At 43.4% G+C, this 16,331-nt stretch overlaps 1 protein-coding gene across 1 annotated transcript in view; it reads right to left on the bottom strand.

Annotated features, from left to right (window-relative positions):
- The window catches only part of man1a1 (mannosidase, alpha, class 1A, member 1), a 93,945-nt gene that overhangs the window by 40,768 nt on the left and 36,846 nt on the right, over window positions 1-16,331 (bottom strand). The window contains exons 3-4 of the mRNA XM_069719084.1: window positions 14,470-14,585; window positions 8,309-8,389 (exon numbers count right to left, since the gene is read on the bottom strand). Coding sequence (XP_069575185.1) covers window positions 8,309-8,389; window positions 14,470-14,585 — 197 coding nt within the window. The remainder of the gene's footprint in view (window positions 1-8,308; window positions 8,390-14,469; window positions 14,586-16,331) is intronic.

The following is a 16,331-nucleotide window of genomic DNA, read 5'->3' as shown; positions in this document are numbered from 1 at the left end:
GTGATCCTCGCCTGCAGCGTTTCCACTCGAAAATTCCAGTTCAGTCCAGAAAATGGAGGTATCCGTCTTCTCCAGTGTTTCGCGAGTGACGGCAGCGTTGGGCTCGTTCTGGTGTCTGAATCGTACGCGGCAGTTGAACATCCCGAAGTTAGAGCGAAGAGCCGAGGAGATTTCGGGAGTTTATTTTATACGTTAAGTCTACCGCTCGTGTTCAGGGAGTGTTTACTGGACAAGCTTTGTCGCCGTATTGGCATTTCCCAGCATGCCCTCGGTTATTTCTTCGTAACGTTGGAGAATGAAGCGACACAAAATGAACCGAAGTGATGGGCAGAAATTCTGTTTACTTTTGGAACATTTGGAAACTTTCAATGAAGACAGGAAATGTTTCGGTGTTCATTCGCTGGCTGTTGAGGAGCGTGATTTAACAGTGTTCTTGGTGTTTACTACGCAGCTTTGTCAGCATTTCCCAGCATGCCCTCATTATTTCTTTGTAACTTTTTGAGAATAAAGCAACCAAAATTAAATAAGTGATGAGCAGAAATTAGGCTTACTTCGGTTAAAACGTGCCAATTTGCAAGACAAATAACGATACACAAGAAAATGGGGCTATGATTGAAAACCGTAAGTGTGCATGATGTATATACCTGGCACAACATATGATAAATATAATATACACAAATATATTGTTATTTTGAAGGTGTTTCTATCCAAATCTTGTACACTGCCATTCAATTTGAAACCACTGTGACGGCGTTTTAACCAGAGTTCAGGTTCATCTCCTGAAAAGGGGTTAAAAGAGTTACTTTCACTGTTGAACATTATGCACGTTCAGCACTTTTAACAAATGTGGCAGAGCAAGAAAATGCGGGTTTAAAAAAAAAAAAAAAAAAAAAAAAAAAATGCTGACTCGGCTCTATGACTATTTCCCTTCCTCAATAACCACAGAGGAATGAAAACTTCCTGCCTCACTCAATCGTTGTTCCACTGAGTCACGCTTCCTTTTTCCTCAAATGTAAAACCGTTTTCCCACGCCGAACCGAACCACCTACTGTCACCGTACTGCCTCTTCCTCCTCTCTCTCTCTCTCCGCCAGCTGGATTTGACATTCGTTATCGGCGGAGAAATTATATATATATATATATTTTTTTTTTTTTTTTAATTTCTTCTTCTTTGTGGCTGGTTGTGGCTATTTGTAAACACCTCCGTGTAGAAGCCACAAGAGAAACTGAAGAAGGAGGGAAAGCTCATTTGGTTTAACGTCACATCCAAACTTCTCTCACTTTGTGTTTCGTAGCCGCGGGCTGACTCCAAAATAAATAAATAAAAATCCCCAGACTAGAGAAAGCCCACGAGCTAGCTTAACCTCGTTTTATTCCTTACTCACGACTCGCGAGCCCGGAGCCAACGATAAAAGTTGATGAGTCACGCTTCGGCGTCGAGAGCGCCGGGTCTTCAGACCGCCGCCGGCACGAGACCTCGTTTTAATTTGGTTTGGACGATAAATATTCAGTTGCTTTGGTTGCCCACCTTGACTCACGCCAGGGATCCCACCTGCAGAGGAAGAACTGGGAGTCCTTTAAAGCCCGAGGCGAGCGAAGGGGTCCGCGCACGGCCGGGCATTTATTTATTTATTTATTTATATATGCGTTTATCACGCGCGGCTTCCGGCTGTTCGCCGAGTCGGGCTCTTGCCGTTGTGCTCGTTCCCAATCGCTTTCATTCAATTTCCACTGAAAGCGTTACGAGTATGAAAATGAAATAAAGGAGCCGTAAAAGAGTTGTTGTTGTTGTTGTTTTGTTTTTGTTTTTTTAAAGCCAGCAGCTGTTCCGAGTCGCCGCACAAACGCATCAAAACTCCCACGATGTTTTTCCCACCTTCGCATTTCAAGAACCGTCTCCTCGTCTCTTGTTCTTTGTAATTCTGTATTCGTGTCGTTTTACCGTCGGCTGGCTTGAAGGAACGTTTCATGATCAGCCCCGCGGCACCCGGCGAGCTCCGGCGTCCGACAAATACGCTGAATGGCCATAAAAAATAAAAAAAAAAGCAATTAGATCCAGTTAAGAGTTACAAAACAAACACTCACGTCGACGTGCGATGTCCGCCGACTCGGCACCTCGGCAATTTGAGGCAGAAAGAAAATTGCTTGAGAAATACCGATTTATTCCGTCGACGTAGACCTGGAAACATTTTTCTGCTTTTGTGTTTTTGCGTCGGCGCGACAGCAAAGTGTCATTTAATGGCCCTGAAATCACCGAATCGCCGAACCCAAATTAGTTTTGAAAGCTCCGAGGGCCGCGGCCCATTCCAAACAATATCAGTAATCAGTAAAAGTGTGATAGGATCACGGAGGCTGAATGTGAAAGAGAAAGACGGGAGGGGAAAAAAAGAAAAAGAAAAGAAAAAGCCCGCCTGATTGCAGATCAGAGCGTTTCCTGAGATTTAGTTGAATGTGCGTCGGGTGGAGTTTTCTTTAATGGGGGAGGGGGCGATAAATTAGTGGAAGGAATTGGCAGCGGCAGCGGCCGGTGATTCCCTGGAGGCGGACCGGCCCCGGCTTCTAGCGCCATCAGATCAATCACCGACAGTAAAACAACAACAACAAAAAACAACTTTCCGAGGGAATGAATGGAGAGCCCGGAGAGAGGAAGCTAAAACGTTCCAGCTAATTCCTGTTGTTTCGAGCGCCGGAGATCCGCGGAACAACCCCGACCGGGCCGAACCAGATCCGCCGAAACCAGATTCGGCGGCACGAATCGCCGACGAGCGTTCGCACGCGTGGCGGTCGAGGCAAAGAAAACGTAAGCCGTGAGAAGGTCGCGTCTGTTAAAACCTACGTACGACTGAGCGGGCGGTGTGTAACTCCTCGGAGGGAATTCCATTCATGAAATATTCAAATGAAAAAGTGCAAAAGCCGCCACTCGAGACGATTGCAGCTATTTGTGCTCTGGTTCTATACAAAAAGAAAAAGTCTGTTACGACGGACTAAAAAGAATCCCAACAAGTCGTCGTCCTGCTACGTTGAAAGAAAACAAAACAAAAACAAAAACAAGTCAACAGAATCACTTATTTACGCAGCTGACGCTCCGACGTTGACCCGTTTTACTTCTGAACTTTCCTTTTTTTTTTTTTTTACTTTTTTTTTATTTTTACACTTCGATAAATGCAGTCAAATCGTCCTTTTTAAAGATCCTTGAGACACCTGCTTTTTTTTTTGCTTGTGACAGGATTTGTTTTTGATTTTTGTTTTGTTTTGTTGCTTTAATCCGGGTTGTTGCGAGGGATCAGGGAGGCGAGCTGGGACCGCTCATCCCCGCCATCACCAGATTACTCCGTCAGAAAGGAGGTGAAGGGTTAGTTGTCACCGCAATCGGGCGTTCGCTCATTATAATCATTGTAGAAATAAGTGTTTAGTGGAATAGACGGGGGAAAAAATAAATAAATAAATAAAACCCCGGCCTTAATCATGAATAACCGAATTTTAAAAAAATTATAAAATAAATAACAATCCGATTTTCACGGACAGGATTTGTCAATTGTTTGATACTTTTTAAATTTAAATTTCTCGAAGGTGTCTTTTATATCTGTTGATAGAGTAAAACTGGGACAAAGCACTTTTTTTGTATTTTTTTTTGTTTTGTATTTCTGTCATTTCAAGCTTTTCCAAATCACCGCTTCGTCCTTTCCAATTCCTCCCTCCATCATCACTTCCCTTTTTACATTTCTTTCAGGTCTTCCCCCCCCCCTTCTCCAACATACAATATCTCCCTTCATGCACCGCTTCCTTCTTCTTCTTCTTCTTCCTCTTTCTTTCTCTCTCTGTCTTTGGCTTTCATTCTCCCAGCAGTCTGTCCTCTCTCCGTCCTTCCCTCCTTGAAGCACTTAGCTTTGATTAGAGGAATTTATTTCCTTCATCTCCTTCGTTCATTGTTTACTTCCTTCCTTTCAGCAGATGATCGCGGCTGCACGCCGCGATCTGCACCGGCAGGGGCGTAAATTAAAAAAAAAAAAAAAAATAGCCAGTCGGGTTCACGCAGTCGGTGCCGGCTGAACTTTTACTGATCAAGTTTTCATCAAAGCCTTTTTTGTTGTTGTTGTTTTGAGGGGGGGGGAGTCTGAGACAGACGGAGAGAGAAAAATGAGCCGCTCTCTCCTCCTCAACTTCCTTCTCTCGAAAACGCCTCTCACCGCTCCGACTCCATCGTCGTCGTCTTCATCATCATCATCATCATCATCATCATCATCATCATCATCGCGCTCCTTCGAGACCAAATCTCTCCTTTCGCCAAAAAAAAAAAAAGGTAAAATGGGGAATAGTTTGTAGGTACGATAAACACGAAGCTGAAAAGATTAAAAATAAAAAAGCGGGTAGCTTTCAACCATTTAGTTGACTAAACTTGATTTGCTTTCATCTTTATTGTTCTCGTAAAATGTGAGCTGCTTTGGGGATTTGAGAAGCAAGAGACGCTTGAACGCCTTTCATGACATTTCAGGTGCTTTTTTTTTTTTGATCCTTCAACTCCCATCCGACATCTGTTGTTTGGCGCCGGGCGGGAGACCAACGCTGACGTCACGGCCGTTTTAAAACCTTCGAGTTCGGATTTTTGGTCGTCGCCGAGCAGGTTTGGAGCAGGAACGTGACCATATTTGGACGAGCTGACTCGATCCGATGGGAAACCCCGACGATACTACGTCCCGCCCACCGACTAGCCGTAACCTGACTGCACCACAGGCCTGTCAATCAAAAGGATACGCCCCCCCCCCCCACAAAAAACACAACTTTTTTAGGCTTATTTTCAAATTAATGAGGGATTATTTTCAGAAAACTGATTAAAAAAAAGGGAGCGACTTCAGCTAACAACACCGTTATAAACTTAAAATTTCATGAGAGAACTTGAATGGGAGTCTCCGGAGGCGTTTTGGAGCCGACCTCTAGTGGCACTCGGTGGTACTGCAGCTTAAGACGCTTCCGCTTTTTTTTTTCAGACCCGGAACACTTTTATATCCAGTCTGCGGTTTGTTGCAGAACATTTTAATAAAAGAGAGCATATTCACATTTGTTTTTGTTTTTTTTCAATGAAATATTTCAGGGCGTGAATTTGACTCCAATTAGAGCCCAACTGATTGATTAAGGTTCGATTAATTCAAATCACGGGAAGTAAATTAACGGAAACCAATGTCAATACGACACTATATAGTGCATTACTCTCACACAAGTACATAAAGTACAAAAAAAATGCTATTAAAGGCTCCTCGGAGGACACTGAAGGTCAGGGCAAAGATTAAAAGATGTAATACAGGAGAAATGTGTGTTTAGAGGTAAAAATTAAAAATTAAAATCTATTTATTTTTTTAAACTTTTGAGTATGTTGAGTGGCCCTCGTGTCGAAAAGGTTTCCGCTCTCTAATGAATCCATTTTCAATTGCAACACGACGAACTCAAGAAGTCAAGAGGCTGAATATTTGTGCAAGGTCACAGTATTCAGCGGGCAGCCTTCTCTCTCTGGTCGGCGGTGACTTTGGTTTTCGAGGGTTAAACATCTTTTCAGGAGGTTCGGGTAAAGTTCTCATCACAAAAACACCGAATGGGAAGTTACACTGTAAAAATATCAAAACGGCCCTGAACGTGGGTTGAAGTTTAGCGCGTGAAAAGGAAAAATTGCTCTCATCTAAAAAAAACAAACCAAAAAAAAAAGTCTTTAAAAATTGTAATTTAGAGTCGCTTGCCAAAAACGTCGGTAATTTACAGGTTTTAAATAAAAACAAACAGGCTGATGATCATATAAATGCCACTTTGTGAGTATGATATATATATATATACATATGGGGGGACCCCTGACCCCCGGACCTGGAGGAGAGGGACCTCATCAAGACCCCTGATGAAACGCCGGAGGGCACCGAACTGAGAGGGCGTCGTCACAAACAAAAACAAAACAAACAAAAGAAAAGAGAAAGAAATGGAGCCAAGAACGACTGCTGAGGACTCCCGAGGTCTCAAGTTTGCCTCCACTTGTTTCACACTCGTTGAGAGGATTATCACTTCAGAAGACACCAAAAGCGACCGTTTTATCCAAAAGCAGATTTTCCTCATGAATACCGATGAAGCGGGAAGCTCAGTGTCACGTTTAAAAAAAAAAAAAACAACACACAAAAAACAAGCTTTTGTTACTTTGCTTTTAGGGTGAACTACAGTTTAGTCTTCAGGTTCAGAGAACGAACAAATCTGAAGTGGAACTTCGTCTGGTGGCGGCGGACGATGAAGCAGCCGAGCGGAGACAATAATTCTTCTTATCGATCACTTTAGAGCTGGGATGATTCATCAACCCACCGACAGAAAAACATAAAATAAATACGTGAGAGGAATTGTATTGATAATTCAAATCACTTTTACGAGATGAACTTGTAATCTGGCAAATCCCAGATTCTAGACGATACAAACGTTTAATTTCTTTAAGGTTTTAAAGTTTTGCGCCGACAAAAACAAACAATTTCAGGGCAATTTTTTTTTTTTTTTAAATAATAAGAGTAATTGAACCAATAAATAAAAACAAACAAACAACCATACTGTTATGCGAGGCCAAATAAAATGCGTCATACTCTGTGACTTTGTTATTATGAGGGAAGTACCGGATACGATCAATGACTTCGATGCTTTTGGTGAATATTTAAAGTATTATAATAAGTAGAGCGCCGAGCTACTTTGTTAAAAAGCTTTGCTAAGTGTCTCTTTAAGTAGCAATTAATGTTCTTTACCGTTTTATTATCGATATTTTTTTCCCCCCCGCCGCGGTCCTCGCATGCAGAAACAAGACACAACGTTCACGTGGATTTTTTTTTTTTTGTATTTATTTTTTTCTGTGCGCGTTGAAGCGTTGAAAACGCCCGACGGATGCGACCCGTTGCCTCCGCTATCTCTCCCGTCTCATGAAGGAGCACTTAGCCTTCCTGACTCCGGCTTCGTTCGCCGCTACGATGAAGATGTAGCTCACGCGTGAGAGGAGGAGGAAGAGGAGGAGGAGGAGGAGGAGGAGCGGGTGTGTTAAAGCAGAGGTTACAGCAGAAGTGTAAAGACGGGGAAAAAAAAGGCATCAAAGATCAACTTCTCTCGGAGTGAAATAATACTGGAGTGACACGAGTCGGGAAAAAAACCAAAAAACAGAAATGAACATTTCACACACACACACACACACACACACACACACACACACACACACACACACACACACACACACACACACACACACACACACACACAGGCAGAAGCAACGCCGCCTTTCTTTTTCCCTTTCAACTAAAAAAAAAAAGAAAGAAAAGAAGATGGAAACTCTTTAGAAAATACTGCCTGGCAGTTCGTGCACGTTTCGCCGGAGCGGACGTGAACTCCCAGTTGAGACCTCTGACCTTTGACCCTTTGACCTTTTGACCGGTAAAATCGTGACCGGTTTGTTCAACTTCGAGTTAAATTGAACGTTCGTGACACATTTGAAGAAGAATCCCCTCCAGACGTTCCCGTGACATCGCAGTCACAGGCATAAAGCCGACGTGACGGGAGAGTGACCTCTGACCTTTGACCACCGAAATCAGGACGAGAGGGACAACGGGGTCCGACGGGGTGACCTTGAAACTTTGTCCCTCGGCGGCGAAAAGACGCGATCAACCGCGAACCGCATTTGCCGCGTTTGTAAGGAAAAATTCCGTCCAGCTTTCTTTTCCTGAGATATCGTTGAAGTCACAGTGACCTTTGACCTTTGACCACCAAAATCGACCCAGCTCATCCTCGGTAGCAAGGGAGTGGCCTTGCCACGTTTGAAGAAATTCCCCTCGAGGCGTCCTCGAAGATATCGTACCCCCCCCCCCCTCCAAAAGAAAGAAAAAAAAACGACGACTTCCGACTACGGCATCAAAATACAGCTTTCCCACATCTGAAGCACTCTTGTAAATATTCGCGACGCTTCGTTTCACACAGAAGAGCCAAGATTTTAATGCATCTTCTCCACCGAAGGACGGTCGGAAAGAAGCAGCCGTACTCCAAAAAGACATCAAAAAAAGAAATGAGGTGAACTTAACTCGACCCCCCCGCCCCCTCCCGCTATTAAAGAGGATATTACCGAAGTACGACAGCACACATTCGTTCACTCTGTCTTCACAGTCTGTTCCTTCTATTTCATCAATCAGCCTCCAAAAGGAAGCCACACTCGCTCTCTTCAAAGTCTCCCGTTGAATGCTGAGGTGGCGAGGCGTGAGAGAAGAAAAAATAAAAAATAAATAAATAACAAACCACCCGGGGAAGGCCCGAGCGAAGCTCCTTACCTCTTTCCCAGACAGGTAGTAGGCGGACAGCAGACCTCCGACGAACCTGATGTTCACCTCGAACACGGACACTTCGGCGTTCTGCGGCAAAAGACGAAACAAAACGTCACACAACGAATAAAAGAACAATTAACGACTCGCAAGTTACTCGGTTCTCCTCCGAACCCCAAAAAAGGGCGCTAAGGAAGCGTACGACCCGGCGACCGAAATGTTCCTGGGTTGTATTTTTACCGGGCCTCGGGGAGGATTACACCGAGGTGGGCTTCTTTTTTTATTTTTCCTTCCTTTCTTTCTTTCACAGACTGAGACAGATATTTTTGGACCGACGCGGCCCAACAGTTTGAATACATTTCAAATTCTGTCTTCCTCGAATGACCGAGTGGGCAAATGAGCATCAAAGACTGAGCGAGGTGAACAAAGACATTTTTTTTGGTTTTTTTTTTTTGGAGGAATCGGCTTCTGTAGCCTGAATGAAGGATTTCTGGCAGAGCCGATAAAACCCTCCGCCCGCATGAGTAGTTTTAGCACATTTTAATAGTCTTTATAAAAGGAAAAAAAAAGGGAGCCTGACGACACCGGCGCGGCTCCGGTGATTGGTCGGCCCGCTGCTGTGGTCCGGTTACTACGGTGACCGGATCCCAAGGAGGCAAAATATGGGGCAAAGAGGAACTTTATACCGGTTACAAATCCTGAGAAAAATGTTAATACGTCTAATCCAACTTCAACGCACGCAAGTATCGTTTTTTTTTTTTTTTTTGTTTGCAACTTTACGAAAACTCCGGAAAGTGTAAAAAAAAGATGCTAAAGTCTGTATTTCTTTCAAAATGATTTGCACAACAAAATTGAAATTCCTCCAATAATTTTGGTTTTATGACATTTTACGTTTACTGCTAATTAGCAAAAATGCGGAAAAACACGCAAAACTTCAAGTTCGGGAATTGTAACCAAGACGTTTTTTTTTTTTTTTTTTTTTGTGGTTAGCTCGCCGACGCTAGCATTTCCAGTAAAGATTAAATGGAGCTGCGAGTTTTTCGGCGGACTCTCGGTTGTTGTTTAATTTAACGTCGTCGGCACGCTCCATTAGAAGATGTTTTTTTTTAACTTTTGCAGTTTGAGAGTTATTTAGATTTTTTTTTTAAAGAACGAGCAAGTTTATACTGTTTTTACAAAAGAAAGGCACGTTTGTATTAATTTAAGCTGCTGCTAAAAAAAAACTAAAAAAAACCTGTAGGTCCATTTAGTCTAATTCATAACAGAGTGGTGACCTTTAACCCCAAAAGTCCTGCGATACCAAAATCCTGCCTTAAATGAAAAGAGATAAAACCGCCCTGAATCGAAATATCCGACGCTTCTATTTCTAGACGGATAAAAGGACGACTAACAACAAAAACGTGCGACTCTGTGAAGCCATTTGTCTCAGTAGCGGAACAATGAAGCTTCATCTCTCTTTCTCTCTCGCGTCGAGTCTTCACCAACAGATTCCAGATGAAGTTGGGCTTTTTTTGGCGCTTGACTGACAGCTCTCATAAGTCACTGCTGTAGACCAGAGATAGGACAATAGACTCTGTCCCGTGGAAAAAAAACAAATTATATGCCAGACAAAATGTGTACTGCCCCCCCCCACACACACACTCTTATCTCCCCTGATGTCTGAGTGACTGATTGAGGAGGTAGATTGTGCAGCTAATTCGTCCTAATTAGAAAATGGAATTGTTTCGCCCTGCAACACCGAGGCGGCTGTAATGCAACAACAACAAAAAAAATATATATATATATATTCCTGCCTATACTGCTCGCCGTCTGTCAGCAGCTTTCATAAAGTTTAAACGTGTTTTTACAAGCCGCAAGTCTCTGGTGTGACGGCAGCAATCTTTAAAAAAAAAAAAAAACCCTGTTTGGGACGACGACCCGCTGAGTCAGCAGGTCAGCACGTTATCTCCTCCGATTCCTGAACCCCCCAAAAAAAAAGAAAGAAGAAGCCGGCAGGCGAAGGAAGTGAAGTCTCCTGATGTTGCAGCATTCAGGTCGTTGCGGGGAAAACTGACTAAGCAAGGCGCCTTTTCACCGGAGCAGATAACCTATCGAGAGCACGCGGCAGGATGAGCCGACGAGATAACGTTCGGGCCCGAGGGACCGCCTTCGAATTCAAAGCGCGTCGAACGGCCCGGGAAGTGGAAATGTCACTTTACGCGGGTTTTAGTGTTTAAAATGACACGTATAGCCGAATGGCGTAATAAATCTAATACTCTTGAGGTTCTCCTTTAAATACCTTTCAAAGAGTTGCTCGACCTACGCGCCAGGGTTTCTATAAAAGTAAAACGTGGCTTCCGGGGTCTGAAAATAAAAGGCTGCAATACCCACCGAGTGCCACTAGAGGCGGTAGTCAATAACAAGCTCTCCGCGTGGTATTTCGGTGTCTAAATTCGCTCCTTCTTAAAAAAAAAAAAAAAAAAAAACAATCCCGTCGTTAATTCAAAAATAAGCCCAGAAAAGCCACATTTTTGGGGTCTGGTTTTGATTGACAGGCCCGTGGTGCAGTCACAGTTTCGGCTACCGGCGGGGCGGGGGACGTCGTGTCGTTGCCGAGCCAGATCCTAAACCTCGGCATCGTGTTTGTAGTAGCGTGTACGGTTGTACAATTTGATAAATAATCGGATTTGTTTGGAGCTTCGAGAGACTATTCGTCCAAATATTACCCACGGTTAGAAAACGACCGAAAAGTATTTCTTTGACCGACCGCCCGCCGCCGCGGTCACTTTCGGTGAACGCTGACGATTACAAACCTCTGCGCTTTGCTCGGCGACTCCAGCGTTGATGTAGACACGTTGCACGAGTTATCTCAGGATTTACCCCCTCGACAACTTTCCATCTGTTACTTTAGGACTTTTTGGAAGCGACAGAAACTCTCCCGGCCGGTTACATCACGCTGGGATCCCCCCTCAGCTTCATACACTCAAACGCTCTCCGACTCTTTTCTTCTTTTTTTTTTTTAAAGGTTGTTTCTTGGCTGAAAGCAGGTCGTTCAAAAAGGTAGCAGTTTGCAGTTTTACATCTCCAAAAAAAAAAAAAAAAGTTGAATTGTTGTTTTTTTTCCATTATATTTCCGAAGAATTCGACTTTGAGAAAAAAAACTCGCAAACTCAATGACATTTTCAACCCCGTCTTGAAAGCGCTTTCACAACAGCGAGCCAAACAAGTTCCCTCCCGTTCAAAAAGCTACTTTACTTGGAGCGTCGGGGAAAAAAAAAAAAAAAAAAAAAAGGCAGCTTTCTCCGTACACGTCTCGACATTACGCAACTGCGGCAAATTAACAGCGCGGGTCGGGGAAAAACAACGGGCCTCCCCGCTGGTACGATGCTGCTTGAGTGACAGCACGACTGCAGGAAAACAACGTAAATCAGATGAGGATTATGCACACACACAAAAAAAACATTTATAAAAAAAAAAAAAATTAAAAAAAAAAAGCGTCTGTGAAACTTCAAGTGTGATCGGAAACATTTATAGTTTTTGGAGTAGAGTACAGAAAATGAAGAACAAAGCTGATCTGAAGGCATGATTGACGAAGTTTAGATCGCGTTTTATTTTTATTTTTTTTGTGAGAATAGATACCAGAATATCTGCACACAGAGTCAGACACTAAGAGGATAAAAAAAAAAAACACGTTTCTGTTTCTCCTTAATGAGGAGCTCTTAAAAGAGATATAAAAACGAGAATAAAGGCCAAGATCAAAGAGAACGTGTGTGTGTGTGTGTGTGTGTGTGTGTGTGTGTGTGTGTGTGTGTGTGTGTGTGTGTGTGTGTGTGTGTGTGTGTGTGTGTGTGTGGATCCATCTGAGCGCTCGGGGTTTTATTGATAACATTATGGAAGTGGAGTCAATATCCTCCATGTACTGTCTCCACACACACACACACACACACACACACACACACACACACACACACACACACACACACACACACACACACACACACACACACACACACACACACACACACACAAAAACTCAACATTTACGTGTTTTTTCTGTGACGCGAAACATCTCAATCAGCTTTCATCGATTCATTTTAAACATCTCGGGAGGGGCGGGGGGGCTCTCAATGGTCTTGGTGACACATTAAAGAGACTCGGGGATCCGTTACCAGCAGAGAAGCCGGGATAAGTGTTTCTCGCATCTCGCATCAAGAAAATTACATTAACTTTCATATCATGTCATTGAGGATACATTTGCCGCGTTAAATATTAAACGCAGAGCAGTTTTGAGATTATGTTTACGATATTATGTCCTCATTATACCAATTATCGTGTGTTTATCATGTTCAACACAATCACCAGCTGGAGTCGTGAAATAATAACGAGTTGTAGTTTTGGAGGTCTTAGAAAAGAATTCTTTAAAATATTTTTATTTTTTATTTTTATGTTACAATCTCGAAAGATCTCCCGTTTCTTTTTCTGGCGACACCTGTGGCGAGAAGCAGAAACTGCAGCTGTGTTTCCTGACTTCACTTCCCAACGGTGACATCCGTCAGTTGGTAGCTGGTATAGAAGTAAGTTGAAGAGCGAGTTAAAGAGCGAGTTAAAGATGGGGCCTGTTTTGCGTTAGCTCCGCCCACCCTCTCTGGGAGAACAACTGTTACTTCGGAGCGTTCTGGGAGCAGGAAGTGACCAAATTTGGTCGAGCTGGGGGGGGAGGAGCGACCGGTGGATCTGACTCCATCTGATTGGGAACCCGACGGTACTACGTCCCGCCCACCGGACAGCAAAAACCTGCCTGCGCCACAGGCCTGTCAATCAAACAGACACGCCCCCAGAAACACGGCTTTTTTTTTTTTTTAAAGCTTATTTTATAATTCATGACGGGATTATTTTCAGATGGACCGCCAGAAAACTAATAAGAAGGAGCGACTTTAGCTAACGACACCAAAATAAATCATGGAAAAAAATGTATTGACTTTGTATTTCATGAGAGAAGTTGAATGGGAGTCTATGGAGGCTTTTTTTTGGAGCCGACCCTCTAGTGGCACTCGGTGGTATTGCAGCTTAAAGACACTTCCGCATCGGACACATTTTTCAGACCCGGAAGCTACGAACACTTTTATATACAAGTCTACGTGGGAAACGCATCATTAACTTTAAGATAATTACATTAATGTAACTTTTTTGTCATAATTGTAATATTTTTTTTATTGCTGTTGTGCAAACTTAATTGATGCTTGCGAGCTCAGTGTCTTTCTAACCCCAAACATAATTCATCAAAGTCACAGAAGCCATGAAAAGTATCACGTTCACCTAAACTATATGCAGTAAAAGTCAGTCAGACATGTCCCTGTTTATTAAATTGCATTCTTTATGCACAGCTGGATCACAGCCACTAATGCTATTAAAAAAAAAACACAAAAAAACCCCCCACGACTTTCAGCTTCGTGTGACCTACGTCATTCTTTCTCTATTTCACGAGCTTTACAGTAAAACTTTACGGCCCTTAAGAGTCCCGTGTGAAAGTGTGTGTCCTCGGCGAGGAGCTTTTCAAGTTGAATTAAAAAAAAAAAAGTTTTCTGTTATGTAAAACTGTCATTGTGTCGTTTCTGGAGCGAAATCTTTCTTTTAAGCGACGGCCGGATTTATCGGACTGTCGCGTCCGTGTTTTTAAACATCGCTTCCTCTTTGAACACCTGCGACGCTCAAAATCTGACGATCAACTTCTTAAAGTGGAAGCGGATCGTCGACAGCGTCTCCGATGTCGACGTCTCGAAACGTGGATGTTTTTTTTTGTGTGTGCTGAAACTCAGCAGACAGGTGGTGAGATGTCAATTTGGGATCCCCAGCCCGCAAAATGACTCACTTCGAGCTGCAACTGTGCGATCTGTCGCAAGGAGGAAGTCTCGCTGTGGCAAATAGTTTCGCTTTCACTTGCTGTTTTTAGGGGGGAAATCTCTAAAAGGTCGTGTGTGTTGCTCTTTCACGATTATTTCCCCGCTAATCTAACGTTGCCTGTTCGTGCCAGATCGATTCCTCAAGGCTTCTTTAACCATTGAGCTCAATCATACCAGGCTTTATTGACTGAATTATGGCTTGTGAGAGAGTGGCGAGGCTTTTTTGTTGTTGTTGTTGTTGTTGTTAAAGCTATGACCATCACAAGGACACACACACACACTCGTCCTTACCACATTGAAGTCAAGGTTCTTCTCCACCCAGTCGGTAGCGGCGTCAAACTCTTCAAACATTTCCATCATGTAGAGGGTATCCAGAGCGTCCACTATCGTCGCTCCCTTTATGCTGCCTGGAACAAAACGCACACATCAGAAGAATATTTATTTAAAAAAAAAAAAAGTGTGTGTGTGATTTACATATAGTACAAAAAAAAGTTTTTCTCGTGAGCATAAAAACAAAACAAAACAACAACAACCTCCCGTACAGTTTTTTTCCTACGTTAAAAAAAAAAAAAAAGAAAAGATGTCGTTCGTCGGCGTTGCTTTTGTAAGTATGAATGACAACAGGTGTCGGAGCGCTGAACAAACAGCTGTAGTTAAAGTGTTTTTTTTTTTTTTTTGGGGGGTTGGGAAGGTATAAACCGTTTCGTTTTGCTCGACAGATGGCGAGAGGGTAGCGATTATCGCCGCTGATGAAACGTCGGGGGTGTCGCTCATCTCTGGTGATTAGCCTCGTAGCGGGAGGGAATGGCACACAGGAGGCACAGCAAAGCACCGCCCCCCTCCCCACCTCCGCCATGTTGTCCGGGAGGGGGAAAGGGGGTGTGTGGGGGGGGAGTGTCATTAAGCATGCAGAGCCGGAGCCCCCTTCAGCGAAAAGCTTTTTAGTCCTCTCGCACTCGATACAAACAACGAGACCTCGGGATGTCGGTGTCGGACCACTTAGTCGGTACGGAAAAGGCGAAGAGTTGAAGTGGGAGATGGAGGCGGAGGAGGGGGGGGAGGGTGGACAGAGGAGAGCATTAAATGAAAACCTGAATACATCGGCGTCGAGAAGGCGAAACGCTGAAATGATCACGAGGATCGAAGGAGCAAAAAACAAAAAACACAAACAAGCAAACAAAAAAAACAGCCCCCGACGTCGTCAAAGGAAAAGAGTCTGAAAACGAAGCGGCCACGAAGCGGAGTCGAGGTTGAAAGCCAGAGAGAAGACGGAGAGGTTTGGTTTTTACGTCCCCCGTCGAGCGAGCGAGCGGCGCCACGGCGGCTAAAAGCTTTCCCATTAGACGCGACGCTGACTCATCAGTTAAGAGGTGCAGAGCAACTTGCTGTCAATCACATCTGCCGCTGCGCTCCGAGATGTTTTTTTTTTTTTTTTTTTGGGGGGGGGGTTAATGGATGAAGCTTTCTGGACCAACGTTGCAACAAAACGTGTTCATCACCTTTCAATTTCGATCATATTTATACTTTTTTGGCAAAAATATTCGTCAGTGTTTCCCCTAACGTACTCGTAGAACTGGAGTTACGTCCAATAACTACTATTGACTTCCTTCTTTTCCTTTGGTCCCGTTTGACAATACCGATAAAGTTCTTTCAAAACAAGATGACAACAACAACAACAACAACAACAAAAAGAGAGTATTAAAAGCTGGAATTGAACAGCTGTTTAAAAAAATAAATAATCATTTTAGTTCATTGTGAATATGCTGCACCTGTCCTAATCAATATTTCAGCCACTTTTGAATAGTTTGAAATGAATTTTGAGAATCTGCCGTGTTAAAGTCGAGCTCGTCACCACGGCAGGATCAATCTGTTAAAATAAGCTGCTTTTGTTTTTTGTTTTTTTTACCAGATCCAGGATTTGTGGGGTTTTTTTCCACGTCCAGATGGGAAGACTCTATATATATATATATATATATATAAAAAAAAATCACGAGATGGGACTCAGCTGAAGTCTGAGGTTGCGCAAGAAGAAGTCTTGAGCGATCTGGGAAGGTGATGCGTGCACCGCTGAGGGTTTTTTGTTCGTGTTTAGCGACTGCGAGCGTGGCGAGGTAGCAGATGGCTCGGCAAAAAAAAAACCACAAAAAAACACA

Source organism: Brachyistius frenatus, unplaced genomic scaffold, assembly GCF_029030835.1.
Source record: "Brachyistius frenatus isolate BFR_SWC_R1_liver_20210118 unplaced genomic scaffold, ASM2903083v1 Contig_205, whole genome shotgun sequence".
Classification (NCBI taxonomy): domain Eukaryota; kingdom Metazoa; phylum Chordata; class Actinopteri; family Embiotocidae; genus Brachyistius; species Brachyistius frenatus.
Note: the sequence above shows the minus strand (reverse complement) of the source record. Positions and strands in the feature narration are given on the sequence as shown.